This window comes from Fringilla coelebs, assembly GCF_963513975.1.
Source record: "Fringilla coelebs genome assembly, chromosome: 6".
NCBI classification, from domain to species: Eukaryota; Metazoa; Chordata; class Aves; order Passeriformes; family Fringillidae; genus Fringilla; species Fringilla coelebs.
In genome coordinates, this window is record NC_140034.1 from 17,010,882 (window position 1) to 17,031,999 (window position 21,118).

Here is a 21,118-nt window from a genome sequence, read left to right on the forward strand (position 1 = left end):
TATAATTTAAAACATAATTTATCTCAGTCAAGAGAGATGGAGTCAGGTTTCCTAGGGAAGTACTTGGGATATTGTTTTCTTAATCTTAACAGTTTGGGGTTCCCTTAATATTTCAAAGGACAGGGCACTTAAATACAAATATAATGCCTACAATTAGTGTAATTAGGCAAAATAAATAGTAAATTGCTAATTTTATGCTAAAAATTGGAACTGCAATGGGTAGCAGCTGACAAGCTTTTAAAGTAGCAGAAGTAGGGAACAGCAGATGGGTTATTTGAGGAGTGCATGTTATTTTAATGTTAAGTACACTCAAAAAGGAAAGGCATATGGTAACAGGTTTGAAGACAACTGAAGACTTAGTTCACAGTTTAAACATTTACATTTCTTGAAGTGTGATGGAAATTTTTTTTCTTCCAAGAATATTTCACAGAAGCATCAGGCCAATATGTCATTCCTCTGAAAGCTATTTAATCTTTTCCTTCCTGACCCTCAAGGGCTCTTTTGAGCTGCATTAGACTTCCCAGAATCACAGGGCCTTTTGAAACATTCCTCTCAGTTCAATGAGTAAAAAACTTGTTTCCTTCTTGGAGATGTCCAGGTGGGCATAAAAAAGAACTGGTTGGTACAGGCAGTGTTGGATTATACATATGCACAAAATGTTTTGTGGGACAGGAAGATATTTATCAACTGAAGGAAACAGACTACCCTGTTCTGCTTTCCCAAGGTCAGTAGTAGTTGCACTGCAGTGTGTGGTGCTGGTAAAACTTGTTTGTGCTTTTGTGGGTTTTTTCCCTTGATAAATAGAGCACTGGGAATTATTTGAAGAAAGGGTGATAATACAAGATTGGACAAGAAGTAGTGATGTCAATATTTGACAACATGGATTTTCCAATTCATTCAGTTTTGGTCCTGTTTATATTGGGAGTTAAATGAATTAGTTCACAGGAATGATTTTTCTGTTAAGTCATGAAACACAGTATCATTTGCTTGTGTTTTTTCTTTTTATCCTGGGCTCTTCTATCTCACTCCCCCATCCCTCTTCCCCTTTGGTGGTTGTTGTATGCTTTTACTGAATGGTCCATTAAAAAAGACATTGTTGATAGGTAGATATTACTTTATATAACAAATTGGTCATTTGGCCTCAGGGTCTTACCCCTGAATTATGTTTGCTAGGCTGTAGATTCTTTGAAACTTGATTGAAAGAGTCCCAGTTTGGGTCATGAGCTGGATGCTGCAGGGAATTCAAGGCAGGCAAACAAAAAGTTTTCAAGTATAACTAATTTGTTCTGGCTTTAGTCAGAAACTATCTTCATTATAGTTTAGAGATCTACATTTTCTTAAGGACATTGAGTTCATAATATGGAATACAGCATACATACACTGCACCAAAAACCACAGGTCTGACTGCTTTGGCAACAAATATGTGGGGAATAATAGGGTGCAAGGAAGGCCATCCAATGGATACCAAACATACCTATTCATGATTTCCACAAAATTGTGTTATTTTGGAGCTTGAGGGTTGGTTTTATTGCTTCTTATGTTTTTTTTGAGAGTCATGCTTCAAATAGCAGTCTGAGCAGCCTATTTTTACTTCATCCAGGTTTCTGTGTGTATATGGGCTTCCCAGTACTTGGGATCTGTGCAGCCAGTGTTGAAGAAGGTTTGGTGATAAACTGAGAAACAGTTTAGGAGATTTATTTTTTATTAAGCTAAATGCTTTCCTGGAGATTTTGAAAAACTAGATTTGTTTGCTTGACCTCCTATTGCGAGTGTTGGGCATTTAGTGATGTCAAGGTACTTACAAATGATGATTTTTCATGTTTTATAATGAACTCTTTGTATTTATGTCTTTCCTGATAATAGAACTTTCCTTGAATACTCAACATGGAGTAGACTCACTGTGCAGCAGCTCACTTTGCAATTGCAGAAGACACCTCTATAAGTTTCTTCCTGTACTTTGATTAGCACAGTTGCATCTAAGATCAATGACTGCATAAATACATCCATTATAAATTAATATATCTTTCATAGTCTGTCCAGTTTTGTGTTGTCATTCTCCCTGTAGGTTAAATTTTTACAATTGTGTCATTTTGTGTTTTGCTGACGAGGCAGGTATTTGGGAGCTGAGTAATGTGAAGCTAGCTGTAAGCTTTTTACAGCACGTGTTAAAGGGACAGCTGTCAAAACTGGATGCTTGAATTATTAGTTTGAGGCCAGGAGGATCAAATCTTAAGCCCCCTGTCTGTATATTAGAAGTTCCTACATTGCTTTACTTTTTATATTAATGTAGGTTTAGCTAAAGCATCCCTTCCAGAGAACTTCAGTCTTGATAGAAACGCATCAAAACCTGGAGAAACCATTGTAGCATGTGGTAGCTTGTTTCAGCGTTGGAGTTGCACTCTTCATTAAGACTGCATTTTTGTTTTTAATTTAAATTGATCTCTTTTTTGTTTCTTTCCAGCCATTAGTTTTTATATCATAATTTGCTAATCCCTCTGCAGTCCTGGTGACTCCATTCTCTTGATGCTAGCTTTTGTAAGAAGACCACCTCCCAGCATCTTTTCTGATAAGAACATCATGGTACTTGCTGGCAGTAAGGGCATGTTCTCCAGCCTTTCAGTTATGCCTTGCACTGTAGCCAGTTTTCATTACGTGTGAGCCAGAACTGCACAAAATGTTTCAATAATATTTATTACATCGTTATACAGAGAAGCACCTGCATCACGTCTCTTGGGAAGGGTTGTGTTAATTACTTTGATTGTTTCACTGGGGACTTTGATTCAACTACCTGTTTGCTGGCATTCTTATTTGCCTCTTGGTTAATTATTTTTATGATGTGTTTCCCCATATAGATTGCAAAGGCTGTATTTGTTCCAATACCTATATATTTCATTTTTAAAAAGAAATTTGGCCTGACAGCTATTAAGCCATGCTGCTGAACAGTTTCTTCATGAAGTTTCCTGCTGTGTTTTATAAGGATCTTTACATTAGGGGGTATATTACATGTAAATTAGAGTCCTGTTGGATTCAATTGAAATTTTCAAGTGAAGAATTTTAAGGTAGTCAGCCCTACCTTCTGCTTGTAAATGAATCTATCAACTTGCAGACAGTAAACTATTGTCAAAATCTGGATTGTGAATGACATAAACACTGGGAACTTCAGTATTTTCTTCTAATTTTAGCTTTTTTCTTCTAAACTATTCATTTATGAGTAATTACAGGGATTTTAGAAGGGCACTTGCTCACAGCATGTACTGACACAGAGAAAACTGACCATAGCAAGGTTTGGCTTCCCTCCTACTTCCTCATTTCTTATGGTTCCTGTCAATCATCAGAAGCTTTCCTATGTATGTAACTGTTGATTGCAAGGACTGACTTGCTAACACTTTATCTAGAAAGGTCAATAGATTTATATTCTTGCAAATAATCAGTTTTGACTAATATTTGTTCCACCTTCACTTCGTGTATTCTGTGTGCTACTTTCCCACTTCAATTATTCTGTGAGGTCTCAAAGTTAACCTGCTGTAATTTGCACAAGCAGTTGACACTATCATGGCTTGTTACAGAAATGACATCAAACTGTATGGAGTATGCAGGTGAATGTAAGCTCTACATCACTGTATTTAATTTTCCCCTTAAATTCAGATAATCTGAAGTCTACATTGTCTGTTAAAAAAGAGTTTATTTTCAGAGTTCAGTATCTTTAGCATTACATTCTGCATCATTCTTTTTGTGTGATTTTTTTTTTTTTTAGTGCAGAATTATTGTCAAAGTAGTTAGTCTAAGATATTACAAGTCATAAGATTAGCCTTGGTGAGGGGGTTTTTAGGGCTGGGGGTGTTGTTTGTTTGATAGTTTTTGCGGGGGCTGGTTTATTTTAGGGAGTTTTCTTTGCTTGTTTTAATATAGTGCTTGGTTTTAAAGCCAGAACTTCTTTTGAATTCTTCTAGCATTGGAGGATTTGAAGTTGTGAGATATATCAAATAAGCACTTAAAAGTGAAAAACAGAACTGGTATTTGCCACCTTTCTTTTATGCTTTCGTAAGTAACAGGCTATATATCAGAATTGATTATATATAAAGTTTATTATTCTAGTAAGCTATTGTATAAATTGATGTGGTTTTCTGGGAGATCAGACTGTTGTTTGATACTTTGTGTGGCTTGTTTGTTGCTTGTACCCATATTTATGGGACTGCCAGTATATTAATTATTTCCTAACATTTTTAATAATTGATTGTCATGTAAAAAATACTGTTAGCTGAAGTTACTCTCAGCAAACACTTCAATTATTTAAAAAGGTTCTCTTAAAACTTACTAAGTTTACTCCAAGTAGGTTAAACATAAACCAAAGTAGTTGCAATTTTAATCCTGCATTCTAAGCAAGGAGATTTGATGCATTCTTTTAAATTTTATTTTCCTAGGGTGGTTCTTAGGTTTTCCAGCGAGGCTTTTGGTGCTTTACACTATAATTTTCAATGCACATACTTTTAAGTGTTATATACAACTCTTTCTTATTTTCTTCAAGCTCTGAACAATATAAATGATTTGTATAATAAGGGAATAATAATGAAATTTGCTTCCAACAGTAACTGAAAATAGAGCATTCTGATCAGTTTTGATCAGGATATGGGGATATGGACTCTTCAAAAGAAGTCTAATGGAACTATAAGTTTTCTGTAGGATATTGCTTAGTCTGAGGGACTTTAGGGAGATTCCCGATTACTATTGCATTGAGTGACAGGGCTGTAGCAGGCAGGTCTGGGGGAAGCATCACAGTGTGTCACATTGCTTGATTTGAAGAAAGGATCACAGAATGTAAGGCAGGTTATATCATGATCCCAAAAGCAGGTTTTAAAATGATGCTTGAAGTGAGCACTATCTGTTCACTGACATAAGCAAGAGTTTTCAGTATTAGTAATGTTACTTGTCACATAGCAGAGCTCAGTCTTCCATACTTCAAATTTTTGTTTCATTCAACAGATTAGAAATACCTTCAATAGCTTAAGCCAGTATTGGACCAATTAACTTCTCTTGATCTCCTGACATTGTAAGAGAGTTGCTGTGGAAGAAAATTGGGGTGGTTGCAGCATTTTCAAAAAGTGAAACGGACCGGATAAGAATTAAAACAACAATTCTATTTTGGAGATCCATAAGTTCTTTGCTATAAATTACACTGGTTGGATAGTAAGGAAAGCTTCAGATCAGGGATTAATAGACTAGTTTGCACTGATTAGGTAATAAAGCAGTAGCAAGAACCTTAGATGGTACAAGACCCCCTTATTATAGTGGTCCTATCTGTAATCTTTTCATGAACTTATCAGTTGTATTTTAAGAACTTAGGTTATTTGCACCACCTCTTCTGTGGTGAAAACAAAACAAACTGTGAGAAAGCAGGCTTTTCTACAACCTAATTATAAATTAGGAGACTTGATTTCCACCCTTAGTGTTTTAATAGTCAGAATGGCCTTTAGATATACTTGTTTTTGTGGAAACAATTTCCTCTAGATAAATTGTTCTTTTCCCTTCCTGCTGCTTGTCTCATCTGTATTTGTAGAAAGAATTTGTACTTCTTCTTGTTTTTTTTTTTTCTGCTAGACTAACTAAATGAAGTACTTTTTGTACTCTGTAGTTTCCAGTAAATGGATCACCCTTACAGCCTTTCTGTGCAGCCACTCCAGTTTGAAATTCCTCAAGTGTGTGGGGTTTTTAGCTGTTACAATGAGAATTACATATAACATTCCAGGTGTGGTCTCACTGGGATATTGTACAATGCCACTGTGTCTTTCTCCTTCTGTTCCAAGGAGTGGTCCCTGAATTGCATCTGGCCTCTTCACAGCTGTCTTACCTTGATGAGCCCAGCTGATAGGCAGCTCTTGTTTGGAATAATGGTTACACAGGTTATATGCTCCTTCCCTCCTGACAAAATCATTGGCAATATAGATGCTGTTCCCTCCTCGTTCCAGAAGTGATATTTTCTTTGAAGTTTTACTTTAGAAAGGACAGTCCTATATGTCATTGTTTCCATAATTCTGAGAAATTGATGAATTTTTACTGCCTTGACTTTAGTCGTCCTTAGAGGGTTCCTGCTCCCCATCTCAGACAACATAGGTGAAGATTATGGTGAAGGTTGGGGCTTCATTCCTGAATATTCTTAATATTCATCCTCATTTAGTAAACACATTTTCTCTTTTTTCCTACTTTGATACAAAAAAGCTGTAAAAGACGATAATTTTAGTACATAATAATCTTTTCAAGTGTAGTTTAGCTTTGTTTTTTACTAGTTTACATAAGATGCAGCTTTTTGTGTTGCTCTTTTGTCTTCTGCCTGTCCCCCACTGTTCTTGACAGGATCTCTGCACATTTCTAATGTCTTACTTGCACATCTTCTCAATGATTAGTTTGTCACACATGTTGTTTTACCCATTCAACTTGAGACACAGATCCTTAGATGTTTGAACATCCTTGTTAAACACCAGGCTTCTGCTGCATCTCAGATGCCTTTGCTAACCTTCGCTGTCCAGTTATTTGTCACTGACATTCAAAGACCTAGTTATAAACCTGTTTGGAATTTTTCATTCTTTATATAATTAAAAATCCAGTAAAGTATGGATTAGTTATGAGCAGGTGTTTTATAATATCCTCATTAGTTAGTGAGAACAGTCTTCAAGTAATGCAGTCATTTGCTGCTTCAGTAGCTATTTCATAAATTTATCAGCTATTAGCTCCAAGAATAACTAAGTCTTTCCACTTAAGAGTTTGATTTGTTCTTCATTTTGTGTCTGGGTAATTAGTCTCCTAAAATGATACAATTCACTTTATTTTTAGCTATGTTAAAGATCTGCATACATAGAAAACACCGTTGCTGGAACAAATGGCCTATTAGTCTGTCTTTGAAAGAACCTGTTTTACCTACTTCCCTTCCCCAAAGGATTTGACCCTAACAGATTTCTCTTCCTAGCTGTTGTATTTATTCTACATCTCTGACACACATTGTTCTACTCTTAATTTCTTTTTTGAATAAGGATACTCTGGCACCATGTGCCAGTAATTTAAACTTCTGATTGTCAAACAGGCACAAACAGATAATGATGTTCATAAAATCTACAGCTTAATTTTTGTCATCCTATCACTTGGTAGTTTTTCTCTATTCTTCATAATTTTAGTAGTGTATTGAAACTTCCTGTAAGGTTTAAAATTCTCTGTGTCTGTAGTGCAGGCTGTATTCCAGAAGAGCTATTTTCACAGATGCTTGAAGTTGACCTTTCAGAAAATCTTTTTTCAGATAACCTACCTCTTAGTTTCTAAAACCTTTCTGGTAACACTTGTCCCTGAGCTGCTTATACCTCCAGCCATGTTTCAAGGGAACGTGATAAAATTTAGGTAATATGGGAGATCTCTTTGTCACATGGGCTTCCTCCTTTATGTTGCTTCCTTCCTCTTCCCTTCCTTCCCCCATTTGTCAAGTATGTGTAGTTGGCAGGTTTTCATTTTATTAACAACATCATTTTTCAGTTTTCTGAGGTGTCTTAGTTCTTTTAAGATTTATAGTCCAAATATTAATTGGATCCAGGAAAGCTTCTCTATGTGGTTTATAAATGCAACCTTTTCTTCTCACAAGATTATTTTTTCTATAGTGTGGATAATCCTACACCAGTGCACTTTATTTATTAGATCAAATGTCCTAGCCTTTATTAGAATTGTGAATAATTTTCCATCATATACTTTGTTTGTTGTTTGTATTTTGGAAAATGTGTGAACACCCTGTCCTGTTGACTGCCTTAATGCACAAGAAACAAGAATGATGTTGCAACATGTGCATCCAAAAGCACCAAACTGATGTGTTGCTTTTATTCTTATACAAGTATATTTGTCTTCTGCTGTTTTGACATTGAATCCTACACAAGTAGCCCAGGTTCCAGAATTTTTGTTGCACTGATTCCTGTTATGTTGTACTTTGTTTTTAAATAATTTCTTAATAACCAAATCCCCTCCTTTTCTATCCCCTGCTCCATTTTTCCTTTTAAATTTTGCTTGTTGAATCTTAGTATTTTCCTGACCTTGAGCCTTCCCTCTGCTACAAAATCCCTTAGATTCTTAAATGCTTGAAAACTGTTAATGGAAATTCAGTCTATCTGTAAACTGTATATAATAAGGTATATATTATGATTATTGACTCTAGAATGACTTGCAAATTCAGTGCTTTTGAATTGATTATGTTCCATAACTTTTGTAAAATGCTTTATGATCACAAATTTTAAGAAATTGAGCTTCTCTAGGCTCTTCAAACTGTCAAATGCACTATCTTGCAGAGAAGCAGGAAAGGGATTGTATGAGACAGATTCCTATGATTTTGGTTTCAGGTTTTGATGCCTAGGTCTTGCTCTTTGGGTGAGGCTTGCATGTGCATATGTTAAGGGTAGAGTATAGGAGGGGAGTGTGAAGGAAGGAGGATGTTATTTGTCATATTTCCTTCTCTTTTCAGTCAAATGATGGACAGACCTGGGCATGTTTTTCTTTCAGTGATACAGTCACTGTTAAACGAGTATCTAGAGAGGACGTCTCTGCCAAATGAAATACAACTTTAAATTATCCATATAGTTCCCTTTATACTCAAATCCAATTAACTGATAGGAAGAAAGCTAAGCTAGTATGACTGTTCTACATTACAGAGTGATTACACTGCTCTACATTCTTACAAGATATCAAGTGAGACTTTGTGTGACATTATCTACCTGGCAGGTGCTCATTTTCTTTGACTAACACAGCAAACTGCCCTTGGTTTCTTCCTCAGTCCCACAGTGCACATGTTGCACACTTAAGGTTGTGTGATTCATTTTTGGATTTACATGCTGGGTAGTTTCTGCCTAGGATGTTAAGTGCAATGCTGAAGATTTGACTACTATAACTTGATATAATTTCTTATTCTTGAGAAAACTCTCTGCACTTTTCAGTTACTATTAGCAGCCTCCAAGTTTGTATTTGGGATAAGAAACTTCTGAGCTTTCACACATCCCCCCCCCTCTACACCCTTCTCAGTCTTCCCACGCAAACCATATGAGCAATCATATAAATTTTTCACTTAGTATGATTAAGGTTGCAGTGGAATAAAATGCCAAAGTACACCTGGGTTTTAAAACAGAAAGTAGGCTAACAGTTTTATATGCATGCTCTCCTCCTATATATGCTTTGTGCTCTTTAATCTGTGATTTTGCTAAAAATTGCCTTTAAATTAGTATTTTTCTAGTATTATCTGTTCCTAGGTGCTGTGACTCCTATAAATGTGCCTACCAAAGGACTAGCTCCTTTATTGTCACATTGTATTTATATTCTTTAAATAACTAGGAAGATATCCAGGTAGAGAGCCTACAACTTGATACATCCTGTGGAATCCTGTAGTACTGTTAATTTCAATAAGCTACATTGTCTTATAACTTTTTTTTTAAATTGAAATAAAAATCCTGTCACCTATTGCTTCTGTCCAGTTGAAAAAGGCATCTTGTAAAAAGCACTGTTACTTTGATGGCATTAGATATTTATTGCAATTCCTTCAGTAAATTTTAATTGTTACTGTATTTGAAGTTTAGTTTTCTCCAGTTTGGTGTGATGCTGTCGTTAAAAATGTTTTTCTTGAATTGGAATATCTTTTGACTTCTTTTTCGTTTTCACTAGATTGCTGTTTACAAAAGTCAAATTGGAGTCCCTGTGCAGAGGCCCAGATGAAGCACTCCTTACTTGTAAACACATGCTCCAGATTTGGAAATCCTGCTACAATCTAACCAACCCAAGGTATGATGCTGTAGAGTGCTGGGCTGCTCACTACCTTGCTTAGTTAGTAGCTTTCAGGGCAATATTCGGTCAGAAGTACTGCATTTACTTGTTTTGCTATTTCATATAAACAAACGAATCCTCTGGAAATCTAGAGACTGAGGTTCAAAGACACCAGGTGATGGTCATGTGGAACTACCCAGGGCTCTATGAAGTAAATGCCAAAGCTACTAAATTCTGCAATGATAAAGACTGTTTACACAGATTGGGTAACTCAAATGAGTTACCCAATTCTCAGTGTACTGGTATAGTCTTGTTTTGTTTCCTGATCAGGGTTTTAGTCTTTTATATTGGCTAGTGGAGAGATTGCTGTAGTAGGAATTTAGTTCGAGGGTTTTCACTGAATAATATGTAAGAGGACAAACATTGATTAGAACCATGGAAACATCAGTGGTCACATGGATAGAAATGATGTGCTTGCACAGTCAGTAAGGCTGTTTTTTTCAAGGGAGGTCTTGCTTATGAACCTATTTAGGTTCTTCAAAAGCATTAACAAATATATAAACATAAGTTGGTATAGTCCTATTTGGGTTTCCAAAATGCTTTTGTGAAGGTCCTTTGCCATATATATTTAGATAAGCTGTGAAACAAATGAGAAGGCTACTTAGCAGAAATCCATCCTGGTATTATTCAATATGTTTATCAAATACATGGAGAAAGAGACAAGCAGAATTTCCTGTTCTCTGGTTGTTTGAAGGGTTGAGAGCCTCTGGAGAAGAGATGCTACAGCAGAATAGCTTTGTACCAGGTGGTATCAGATACCTGTAGCAGTATGATGGACATTCAGTTTTTGCTGTACTTTGAGTCCAGTCATGTAAACACATGCATCTCTTTTAGAAGACTGAGAGAGTTGACCTAATGGCAGAGGAGGGAAAACTGCTTCTGTGCTTAGGGAGCTAGTGAGCATTCAGAGCAGCAAAGTTTGGAGGGTGTGGCAGGAAAAGCCTGGGAGAGCCCCTGAGTCAATCACAGCATATTGAGACCCTAACACTGCATTGTGAAGCAGGGAGCATCACTCAGGTTACAGAAAGCAAGTATGTCAGCAACCAGACAGGCTTGAGCTGAATCTTTTCAATTCAAAGTGACTGAATGTGGAGTAGGGGCCAGGGAGAAAATTTCTCTTCTAACCTAGTGGGTGGTGCTTTATTTTAGTTAGCTGGTTGTGTGTAGGCAGGCAGGGTTAAGAGTTTAGTATCAGAATACTGCACTTTGCAGAATAGCTACAGTTTCTGTGCAAGCCTAATTTCAGACTGGCTTTGCATGTACTCCAACACAACTTTCCACCTTCCATCTCTGCTGTTATATCCTTTACACATATCAGGGCTCTAATCATAAGTTGTCATTACTGCCTTGTTGTTCTTGTGCTAAGAGCTACTGTGCCATGTTAAACACACTTTAAGTAATGCTCCTTCAGACATCAGCAGGGACTGTGAAAACCTTCTCTTGGCTGTGTCAGCTTCAAGCAGCAGTGCTTGATAACTCTCCTTGGCACCATTCTCCTTCAAGAAATCTAAGTGGAAAAATTAGTGAGGACTACTTCGCATGTGATTTTTTTTTTTCATACTGATTTTTTTAATCTTGACATCTAAGTCTTTTCTTGAAGTTATAGTAGTGCATTAAAATCAAATTCAGAATGGAATGAACAGGAACTGTGGATAAGTGTCATGATAGAAGGAGACAGGTTTCCCAAATCACACATTCAGAGTTACGTCAAGCAGTGAATGAGGATAGCGAGTTGGAGTCCTCCTTTGGCTGGTCTGTGGGAAATGGAAGGACTGAGTACCTACATATTGTATCACAGTGATCCAGATCCACCCAGCTCTTACCCGGGGGAGCAGTTATCACTGAGACCTGAAATGTGACTGGAGGTTCTGTTCACCCAGCTGCACTCCTCTTGTACTGAAGAATGATGATGTAGGATTGTTGTGAAAATTTTAATTTTTCAACCTTTGTAGTTTTAACACAAACTTCATTTTGTTGCAAAGCACCATTTGAAAATCATGTCTCCCACTGGGAATAATGGAAGCCTTTTTAAAAAAAGTTCTTTAAGCCAGTAATAAAAGGTCTTTTAATAACTTTAAATCTTTTTGTAACATTGTTCTTCAAAGATTTAAATATCTTTTATGCTTATTTGAAATATCTTTTTCTATTATCATTTAGACTGAAGACTAATTTGGTGTATCATTTTCGCAATAAGATAAGAATTTACTTCTTTGATAAGCTAAGGTTTATATTAAATATTTCTTCTGCAGTGAATCAGATTTAGTGGGAACATGGGTTTAGTGCCCTCAATAATATTTTAATATAAAAATAAATCACAAATACCTAGACATACCTTAAAAAAGGCCAAATGCAATACTGTGAATTACCTTTGTTCAGTCAGTATAGAACTTTTGTCTTTAACTGAAATACAAACTTTTTTCTCATATTAATATGAATTAATATGAATTTTAAAATTATTTTGTGGTGCAAGGCTTGGAAGATTTAAGTGTTTGCCTTTAGTCTACTGCTTAAAATGCATTAGAAAAATAGTTGAATTCTTTTCCACTTGATAGTTTGCATTTGAAAAAGGAACAAACCACAGTGCCAATGCTGTGCTTATAAGATATTGACAGTAGGTCTGGCTCTAATTGTCAGCAACATTTGGCATGTGGTTCCATGTGGATAAAGGAAGTGATAACTACAGAAAATTTACATCAGGTGATGTAACAAAGTATAGCTGATAGTGCATGGCCCAGAAAGTTCCCCTCTGTTTCCTGTGGATTTCTATAGTGATGTCATTTTGTAAGGAAATAATGCAATAATGTCATGGTAATGCAACATTTTAATTTTTACTGTTTTAGTAACAGCGCTAAAAAGAAGGAATGTTGTTTCACTGACTTTTGCAACCATTAAGAACTGTTGGGACACTTCTTGCCATTAATTCAATCCAAATTCAGAAGGAGGCAGTTGTAAAATTGAGGCAAATGGAGAGATGTACTGAATTCCAGGCTTGCAGTTTAGATTAAAGTTTCTCAGGCTTTACTTTAAATTAGGAATTTCATACAGTTCTTTCTCTTCAGGAGAATCAGACAAAAGATTGCACTCTGCTTAGTTGGGCTAACAGTTCAACTGCCTTAAAGCTTAATTACGTTGAAGTTTGTGGGATGGTTTGGTTTTTTAATGAGGTTTTAAGAAAATATTTCTTGATAATGAATAGTACTAGACTTAACAGTCCTAAAAATGAAATTACTATATTAACCATAGAGTGTTAAAGAAGGAATGCCCATATGTGCTTCCTTACACTTTGCTGACAATGTGTCTCAATGCTTGCCTCATCTGAGGGAGAAAAAACACTAAGTTCTTCAGTTCCAGTTCTTGTGCTGAATTTTTAATAGTAGTTCTAGGAGCAGTTAGTTTTCCAGGAGGCATATCTACAAGAAGCCTGAGGGTCAGATACTGATTTACTGCTAAAGTAGAAGTTAAGTGCATTTGCCCACAGGTGCAGTCAGTAAAAATCACTGCTACTGCTAATGCTCCTGAGATGTTAGAAGTGTTCAAAATGTTTCTGCTATGCTGTTAGTCAAGTTGAACATTAGGCAGTTAATATGAATGTGTGCATATGTTAAAAAAACCAAAACCACAAAACTAAACCAGCCCTTTATAACATCTTTACCTAAAACTGGATGGCATGGCTTTAGCCTTTCTATTCATTCCAGAGAAAGTGTGGATTTGCAAACTTATACCTGCCTTCTCTGCTTTCTGTGAAACCTGTACCCCTTATCATATAAATATTCAAGGTACAATAGATTCTTTCTGCAGAGGTGTTAGTTATGAGTTAAATTAAAAACCACTATTCCCTTTTTGGTTGTATTAATTATGAAAACAGAATTGCTGAAGTAAAAAAGGATTTAATTTTGCTCAGCTGAATTCTGTTTTAATGCAACTGGTTTAATGCACTGTGAGTGGTTAGTGGTGCTTGGTACTAAATTTGGTCATAGCTGTAACTTTTATAGCAAGAACCTTTGGGGGAGTAGGGCAGCATGGAACTTGTATATCAGTATATAATTTTGTATTTTAATAGCTTACAACTTCTGTACTTCATTACAGTGATTCTGGACGTGGGAGCAGTTTGTTAGACAGAGCTATTGCTGATAGACGACAGCTCAACACAATTACATTGCCAGATTTCAGTGATCCTGAAACAGGTAAGAAAGGCATATGAACAATAAAAGAGTTTAAGTGATCTGGCCATAGCTAGATTTTGCATTAGTTATTTTTTTGATTTTGCAAAATGAAGTTATATTTTAATTATTGTCATATAAGTGGAATAGACTGTGTGATATAAGATTTCTTTTTCTTCTTTTTAATTTATGAAGTACTTGCTGACCATGTTCTCTGTAAATTAAAATATTTATGGTATGGATCTTGCTGAATTTAGTAGTATTTCCTTATGCAAGGGCTAAAAATTAGTATGCTGCACTAGCCTACTTGCCAAAGTCCTGTGCTTTTTCGTTCTTTCAATATTTGCGCATTTTTGTTTAAAAGATAAATTTTAAAAAATTCAGAGAACTTTGAATCTCAAAAGAATAAAAGACATTGTTTTAAATTAATTAAAATCTCAAATAGATGTTAAAATATAATTACATGGGTGGCTAGGCTTACTGTGGACATACTTTGACATTATGAGCAAAATTAATTTGTTGTAAATCAAACATACTGTGGTATTTTTACATACATATAAAAAATTGTGGTGCACAGGTATGCCACATAAAAGCTAATATCGTTACATGTCAGTAAATACTGACAATATATGATTTGCCTGTATTAATATATTCAGTTATCCCAATGCAAACTAATATACCTTAGAAGTTAATGCAGTCAAAAAGTACATGAACCATGCATTCTGCGGAGATTACAGAAGGAATTATCATGATGCTGCTAGTTCCAAAACTTTTGCCATATCTTATTTGTGTTCTAAATATTGAATTTTCTTTTTTCTGGGTTTTGAAATGACAGAAGGCTTTTCCTGGGACCTTTCAGGGTGGTATTTCTGCTCAATCACTATTTGACACAAACAGCTTGTGGGAAAATATGCCAGCCTATGAATTTGAGTACACTTGACCCATAAATTAAGACACATTAAAATGTGTACTGTATGTCTAATATCACAATAATGCAGTAGAGAAAAATCCAATTTAATTATTTAACTTCTGGAAATTAAAATTGGGTTGAATGTTCAATTTGAATGTAAAGTAGTGTTCTGTGCCTGCCACAGTGCAAGCGGTTTTGATTGCAAAGATCAGGTCGCTTGATTTCAAAGACCAGCAATATGATATGGAGTAATTAACATGGAATCTTCTGTCTTCTTGTATTCATATAATTAAAAGGGGTAAGATAACATTGTATCATGCTATGGTGATCATTCTGTATTCTAGTCCAGCTGATTGTTTCATTTTTAAGAGCATAACTATGTTTAATTGGTTTCATATATATAGATAGACATAACTATAGATAAAGTTTTTTGCCTTCAAAAAAGTGCTTGTTGGGGATGGGTGTTGTGAAAGGCTTTTTGTGGTTAGTGGTGGTTTTTGATTGTTTCTTTTCCAGTGAGGACATACAGCTCTTGATTTATACCTTCAGGGTGTCCCATTTTATGCCTGCCATACTTGAGAACACAATGAATTGGTGGACTTTAAAGATTGCATAGTCCTCAATGCTTTTAAGTAAAGATGAACCCTCATTCAAAACAGTGAGCTTTCCAAGCAGCTTGCCCCAAATTCAAATCCTGCAGCCAATATCCTGATCCAAATAGGATCTCTGCATACATTCTGATTTTTCTAGCAGGTCCAAATTGTATTTTTTTCTGAATCTCAGCTGTATCATTGGAACTTAACTCAATTGTCAAGGAAAACAAAATGGAAAATTAAAAATATGGGATCTGTTTTTGATTTTTTATCTTATAAAAGGTAATTGTGGAGGATCAGTGGGTAATGTCCCTTATGTTTTTGGGTGTTTTTTAAGGGGAGTTAGAGTTGATTTTGGTTGTTGGTGGGGTTTTTTAATTGTTAATAGTTAATTTTAGTAGAAGAAACCTTGCTGCAATACCAGTACTCAATTTCTGGCAAGGACTAGAACTTTGTTATCTACTGAATCTATGTAATTACATATATAAAAAAGCTCCACATCCAGTATTTGTCCAGAATTCTTCATCAGAATATTACATAAACATTTTGAAGGAATTAAAAGATTATGGTACTACAAAAATAAAAACAGTCAAGCTTGCCATAGTGTTTGAGAAAGCTTAAGCAGACTGTCAATAAAATATTATTTAAAACAGATGATAGAAGCAATAGATGGTCAAGATGTTAGACCTTTGTAGGGCTGAAAGGGCTCATCTGCAAAATCTGTGGATCCACAGTCTTTAGAAACGCAGAAAGAATTTGGCAAAGTAACAAATGTTAAAATGCAAGAAAGTTCTGGCTGAAAATCCTCTCAGGATGGAAATGTTTGATCCCCTCCTTGTGTAATGCTACTTTGTAAATACATTTATATGTCTGGATACATGTAAACATTTGGAAATTTTCCGCTTCATAACTTTGCTTGCCATCTATGATGATGATGATTCCCTTTGCTTGTCTAATCTGAAATCAGTCATGGAAGTACAAAGAAATGAGAGCTAAAATTAATATTTGAAGTTTATGTAAAATCCTTCCGAGAAAATCCAGGTGCAATTGATGTAAATTCTTCTTTTAAAATCTATCAATTAAGCAGAAGCTGACCTTTAAAAAAAAAAGGGTTAAAAACTTGCTTTATATGGAGCTCTTACCAATCCTATAATGATTAAGTGATTCAAGTTTAAATTTGTGTAGCCTTTAAAGTATCAAAAGAGTGTATTGTGGATTTCTTACAAGACTAGACTGTTGATTCTAATGTCCTGATCAATAGCTATGTCAAATTTACTTTAACTTACCTGTTTCAGTTGGCTTGCCATGAGTGGCATGCAGTTATATTTTTATATATCAATGAAGAAAATAAATTTAGAGGGGGGAAAAAAAAGGAGCTTTGATGAATCAAGTGATCTCACAGGGACACAGATACATTTCATATTCAAAGACAGACAAAATTATGCAATTCTCTACAGACTGATTGGCAATTTGCTTAAGATAAATTGCAATCAATCTTTATAAAACCTTTCTGTTCAGTTTAGTTGCAGTCCACCTAGTTTATCATAGGAAGAAACAATGTTACTTGAGTTTTAGATTTTGGCCTTTTTTTTCCCATAAATATATTTTTTAAAATTTATGCCTTGGAACATAAGGACAAAAAAATTTTATTTGCTTTTTAGATCTAGTATTTCACCCTAAATTTACTATGAAAGAAGAGCACATATAAGTAAAGGAGTATTTTTGTTGCTGTTGCTTTCAGAAGTGATGTTTATTTTATGTAGGAGCCATTTCGATCTTACCGAACAGTGAAACAAATGCTTTGCGGTTTTGGCATCCATGAGTCCGTTAAACCCTGTTGGATCTTTTTTCTTTCCTGTCCCCCTCCACACCCCCTTACCATTCTCTTTGTTTCGCTTTTTAGCCTCTGATACTTCCTCATCTTCTCTCTCAAGAACAGAGTCTCCTCTCCAACTGTTTGTATCTTCTCATCTTCCTCATCCTCATCCTAAACCAGATACCTTTGTCTGGCCCCATGCAGCCTCTCCATACTGTGACCAAGTTCCTGAGCCCTGTTCACCTACTCGCTGTAAATTGGCTTTCTATTCCTGATGAGCATGTTTGTGCTGTATTATTCTGATAATCTTCACAGCTGATAAACCGTGGTTGAATAGATTATGTTTCAGCAGTGTCAGTGAAATCTGGCCTTTCAGCTGCTTTTCATTAAATACTGCATGGGTTTTAAGAGTTTCATCAGAGCAGACTGTTACATTCATCCCAAAAGATGTAAAGCTACAGACATATTCATGTTCTCATGAATGTTACAGAGAATTATGAGTGTTCAGTAAAAGAGATTGGTCAAGGCTGCTTTGTAGCATTTACAGATGTAAATTATTTCCAGTGCTGGTATCTTTGGCCTAACAAGACTGTCCCTGCCCCAGAATCTCCTGTTATCTGGACAGTTTTTAATAACTTAATTTCAGAAAGGCTTTAACTAATTACAACCAAAACATTCCCTGAAAATTCACGTGAAGAGAACCATTGCCTAAATATCAGCGTGTATCATGATACAGATAGTGCATGTTGGAATGATTTGGAGGAGGCATTAGAGCAGTGAAAATCAGCATTCTGCTGTTTCAAGTCAAGAGCCTTTCTGTTAATTGAAATTATGCCAATTTAAACCAGCTGTAAGATCAGTCTCCATGGTGTTTAAGTAGAAAGTGTACAGTAATACTGCTGAAGTAGTTCAGGTGACAGGGTAAAATCAACATAGTTTTTCAGCCATTACCTTTTAACTCCTTTTAATTTCTTTTAAATTGTCCTTCACTCATACCTTTATGAATAGCACTTTTTTGTCACTGAATTTACTATAATCTGATTTTAAATTAATTTTGACACTTAGTCTTTAGACTGGTTTCATGTCAAATAAATTAGTTCCAAGCAAAATGTAGCAAATAAATCTTTGTGTATTAGCAAAATTCTCTTGTTAAATACCTGACATGAGACCAGGGTTTTGAAAACACTAGCTCATATGTAAGCCTGTAACGGGAAGTGCCAGGAAATCTGTGTCCTACAGAAGTTTGAGTCTGACTTCCTTGAAGCATTTGAATAGCTGATTGGCTGCTATTACAGGTTTGGGTGTCATTGAGTTGAACTTCTTCAGACCTATACTATAAGCAGTACATCCCAGTCAACATTCAATTACTTGTTCTTTGCAAAGCTTAAAGTTAGTAAGAACCTACTCAAGAATGAAGGCAAGCTCAAAAAATGATGAAGCCAGATTCCATTATGTGAAGCCCAAGTTTTCCATTTCTAAGCTCCTGTATCCTCAGGGAAAGGAGCTTCTACCATTTGTATGAGAAGCAGCAGAACCATGAAAAAGAAGAAAAAAGGTATTGGAGTCCTTTGTATGGTGTCAATAATTAATGAAAGTTAAAGCTGTCTGAGTAAGGAGCAGTTTCCCTAGATGCCTATAGTATGCTAATATAATTTCAGGGGCTGAAAATCTCATGTTCTGTATCTTGCTCAATTCAATTTTTTTTTTAGTGAAAGAAGCCAAGGGCATTTTATATTATTGACTTGACTTCCAATTTCTGTTGAACAGGAACATGATTTTAGAGGTGCAGCATCTTATTTAGGTTTTTTTAAATCCTGTAAACCTGATTTACAGTTTGAAGGTTATCAGAAATCCTTTGGCTTTCCTACAATTTCTGGCTTATATATCTCTATATAACATTTTTTTTCTTCTTACTTTGGATTGTAATTTGTGGTTTGATCTATCCAAAGGCAATCCATCAGATGCTTACTTTCATGGGGTTTACTCCCTTTTTTCAGTTTGTAAGTAGTATTGACTGTGCAGTTCTATTAATTTCTGGAGGACTAAAATCACCTTTTCCTTTAGCACAAGCCGTATGTGTTTTGCCATCAGTGGTTGGAGCTTGATAGTGTGTAGGGCTGATGCTCTTTGCCCATTCAGTCACCCTAAGGGCTGTAATCTTACGAGACCTGAATGCACTCAACTAACACTTGCATTTAATAATTAAAGAGGCAGTATTCATTTCTAGAGGACTGCAAATAAAGATATATTAGGCAGGTCTTGTGTAACGCAATGGCCAACTGCCAGTTCATTGTATTATAGCACTGCTGATCCAGATCACAATACTGCAACTACTGTCGTGACTCATAATAAGCTACTACTTTCTTTTGTGGTATGAGTTTTGCTTGTAAAATAAATGAAGAGTACACTTTGAAATAATGAAATTATGAAAGCGGACTAAATAAGAAAGAAGGAAGAATATAGATCAATAAAAAGAACTGCTGTTTTAATCAGGATAGAAATTAATATTCTTTTTCTCTAACCAGTTACCTTATAAAGCTGTGTTCATAGCATTCAATTATATTTTTCATTGAATACTTTACCTTTGCATAAATTTTTTGGGGGTAGTACAGGAGATCAATTTGGTGAAGGAAAGAAAAGTAAGAAGATACATAAGCCAACATGTTTGACAGTGACTAAGCACAGAAAATCTTTTTCAAAGAGCTGAGAGGATGCTTTGTGAATGACGCTGTCCTTGCTTGATTACTGTCATCTCCATGCACAACTTTGTAGTAAACAATGAGATACTTTTCACAATCACAAATTACAAAACTATCTCAGACTCTTAATGAATTTTAGATGAAAAAAACTTGTGAATTTTGGCTAAATCTGCCAATCTGTCTTACCAAATGCATCACTTCATGGATATATTAGTCCTGCAGAAGGTGCTGCCTCTTTGCATCATGTAATTGCTTTTCTTACAGTTCTGTGTGTCACACCACTAATGTTCTTACTTCCAGCTCTTTGTGTGCATGTAAAGTTGAGTCATGGGGGTTTTCATCTTTTCTCCTGCATGAGCATTACAGTTAAAGCATTTTTTTCTTTATGTAAATATTGAAATGTTTAAAATGGGATGAATGTAAAACTATTGAGTAACATTCTCTTTTATGGCATAAAAAGAAATCCTGCCATAGTGGTTTTGTGAGTTGATATGAACATGTTCCATGAAGGATGACAGTCCATTCTATTACTCATTTTCAGAAGGGAAATTGATGTACATAGCAAAGTGATTTTGTTTTTCTCAAAGCTGTCATGCCATCTAGGTCCTGATAGAGTCCACATATTAGTTTATGTCCATTACACTGCATTGTGAAGAATTTATGTGGAAATGACCAAGGAAGAACTGAAGAAGTCATGGCACATTCATTTCCATAGGGTCTGTGGTATTTATAAATGTTATTTAATGGGTGAGTTCATGTAGACTCCTGTGTAACATTTACAAAAAGCCTGAAGAGAATAAACTGAATACATTATTCACAAAAGTTCAACTGTAGGTGTGACTTGGAAAAGAAACGTTTCTGTGACTTAACTTCTTGGGTAAATTGTTTTTGTTCAAGGCTCTTGGTAGGTTTTATATTTGAGACTGAGTTGAAGCATTGAAACTGCAACATGGTTGTTGCAGACAGGATGTTAGCATGATTAGGAGAAACTAGATTCTGGACAAGTGCCATTATAGGAAACTTGAGTGGGAGGTTATACCTTTTTGGTTTAGGAACATTTTGTCATGGTTAAGCCCTTCTGTCACACTTCACAGTGTGATTGTGATTCCAGA

The 21,118-nt window shown here is 35.5% G+C and overlaps 1 protein-coding gene across 3 annotated transcripts in view; it reads left to right on the forward strand.

Annotated features, from left to right (window-relative positions):
- TTC7B (tetratricopeptide repeat domain 7B) overlaps positions 1-21,118 on the forward strand; it is a 121,702-nt gene that overhangs the window by 66,662 nt on the left and 33,922 nt on the right. Inside the window, exons 16-19 of one of the 3 annotated variants that reach the window (XM_084208757.1) lie at positions 9,670-9,786; positions 13,915-14,012; positions 17,395-17,559; positions 19,257-19,307. In XM_084208757.1, coding sequence (XP_084064883.1) covers positions 9,670-9,786; positions 13,915-14,012; positions 17,395-17,559; positions 19,257-19,307 — 431 coding nt within the window. The remainder of the gene's footprint in view (positions 1-9,669; positions 9,787-13,914; positions 14,013-17,394; positions 17,560-19,256; positions 19,308-21,118) is intronic. The other 2 variants (XM_084208758.1, XM_084208759.1) reach the window with 2 other exon arrangements.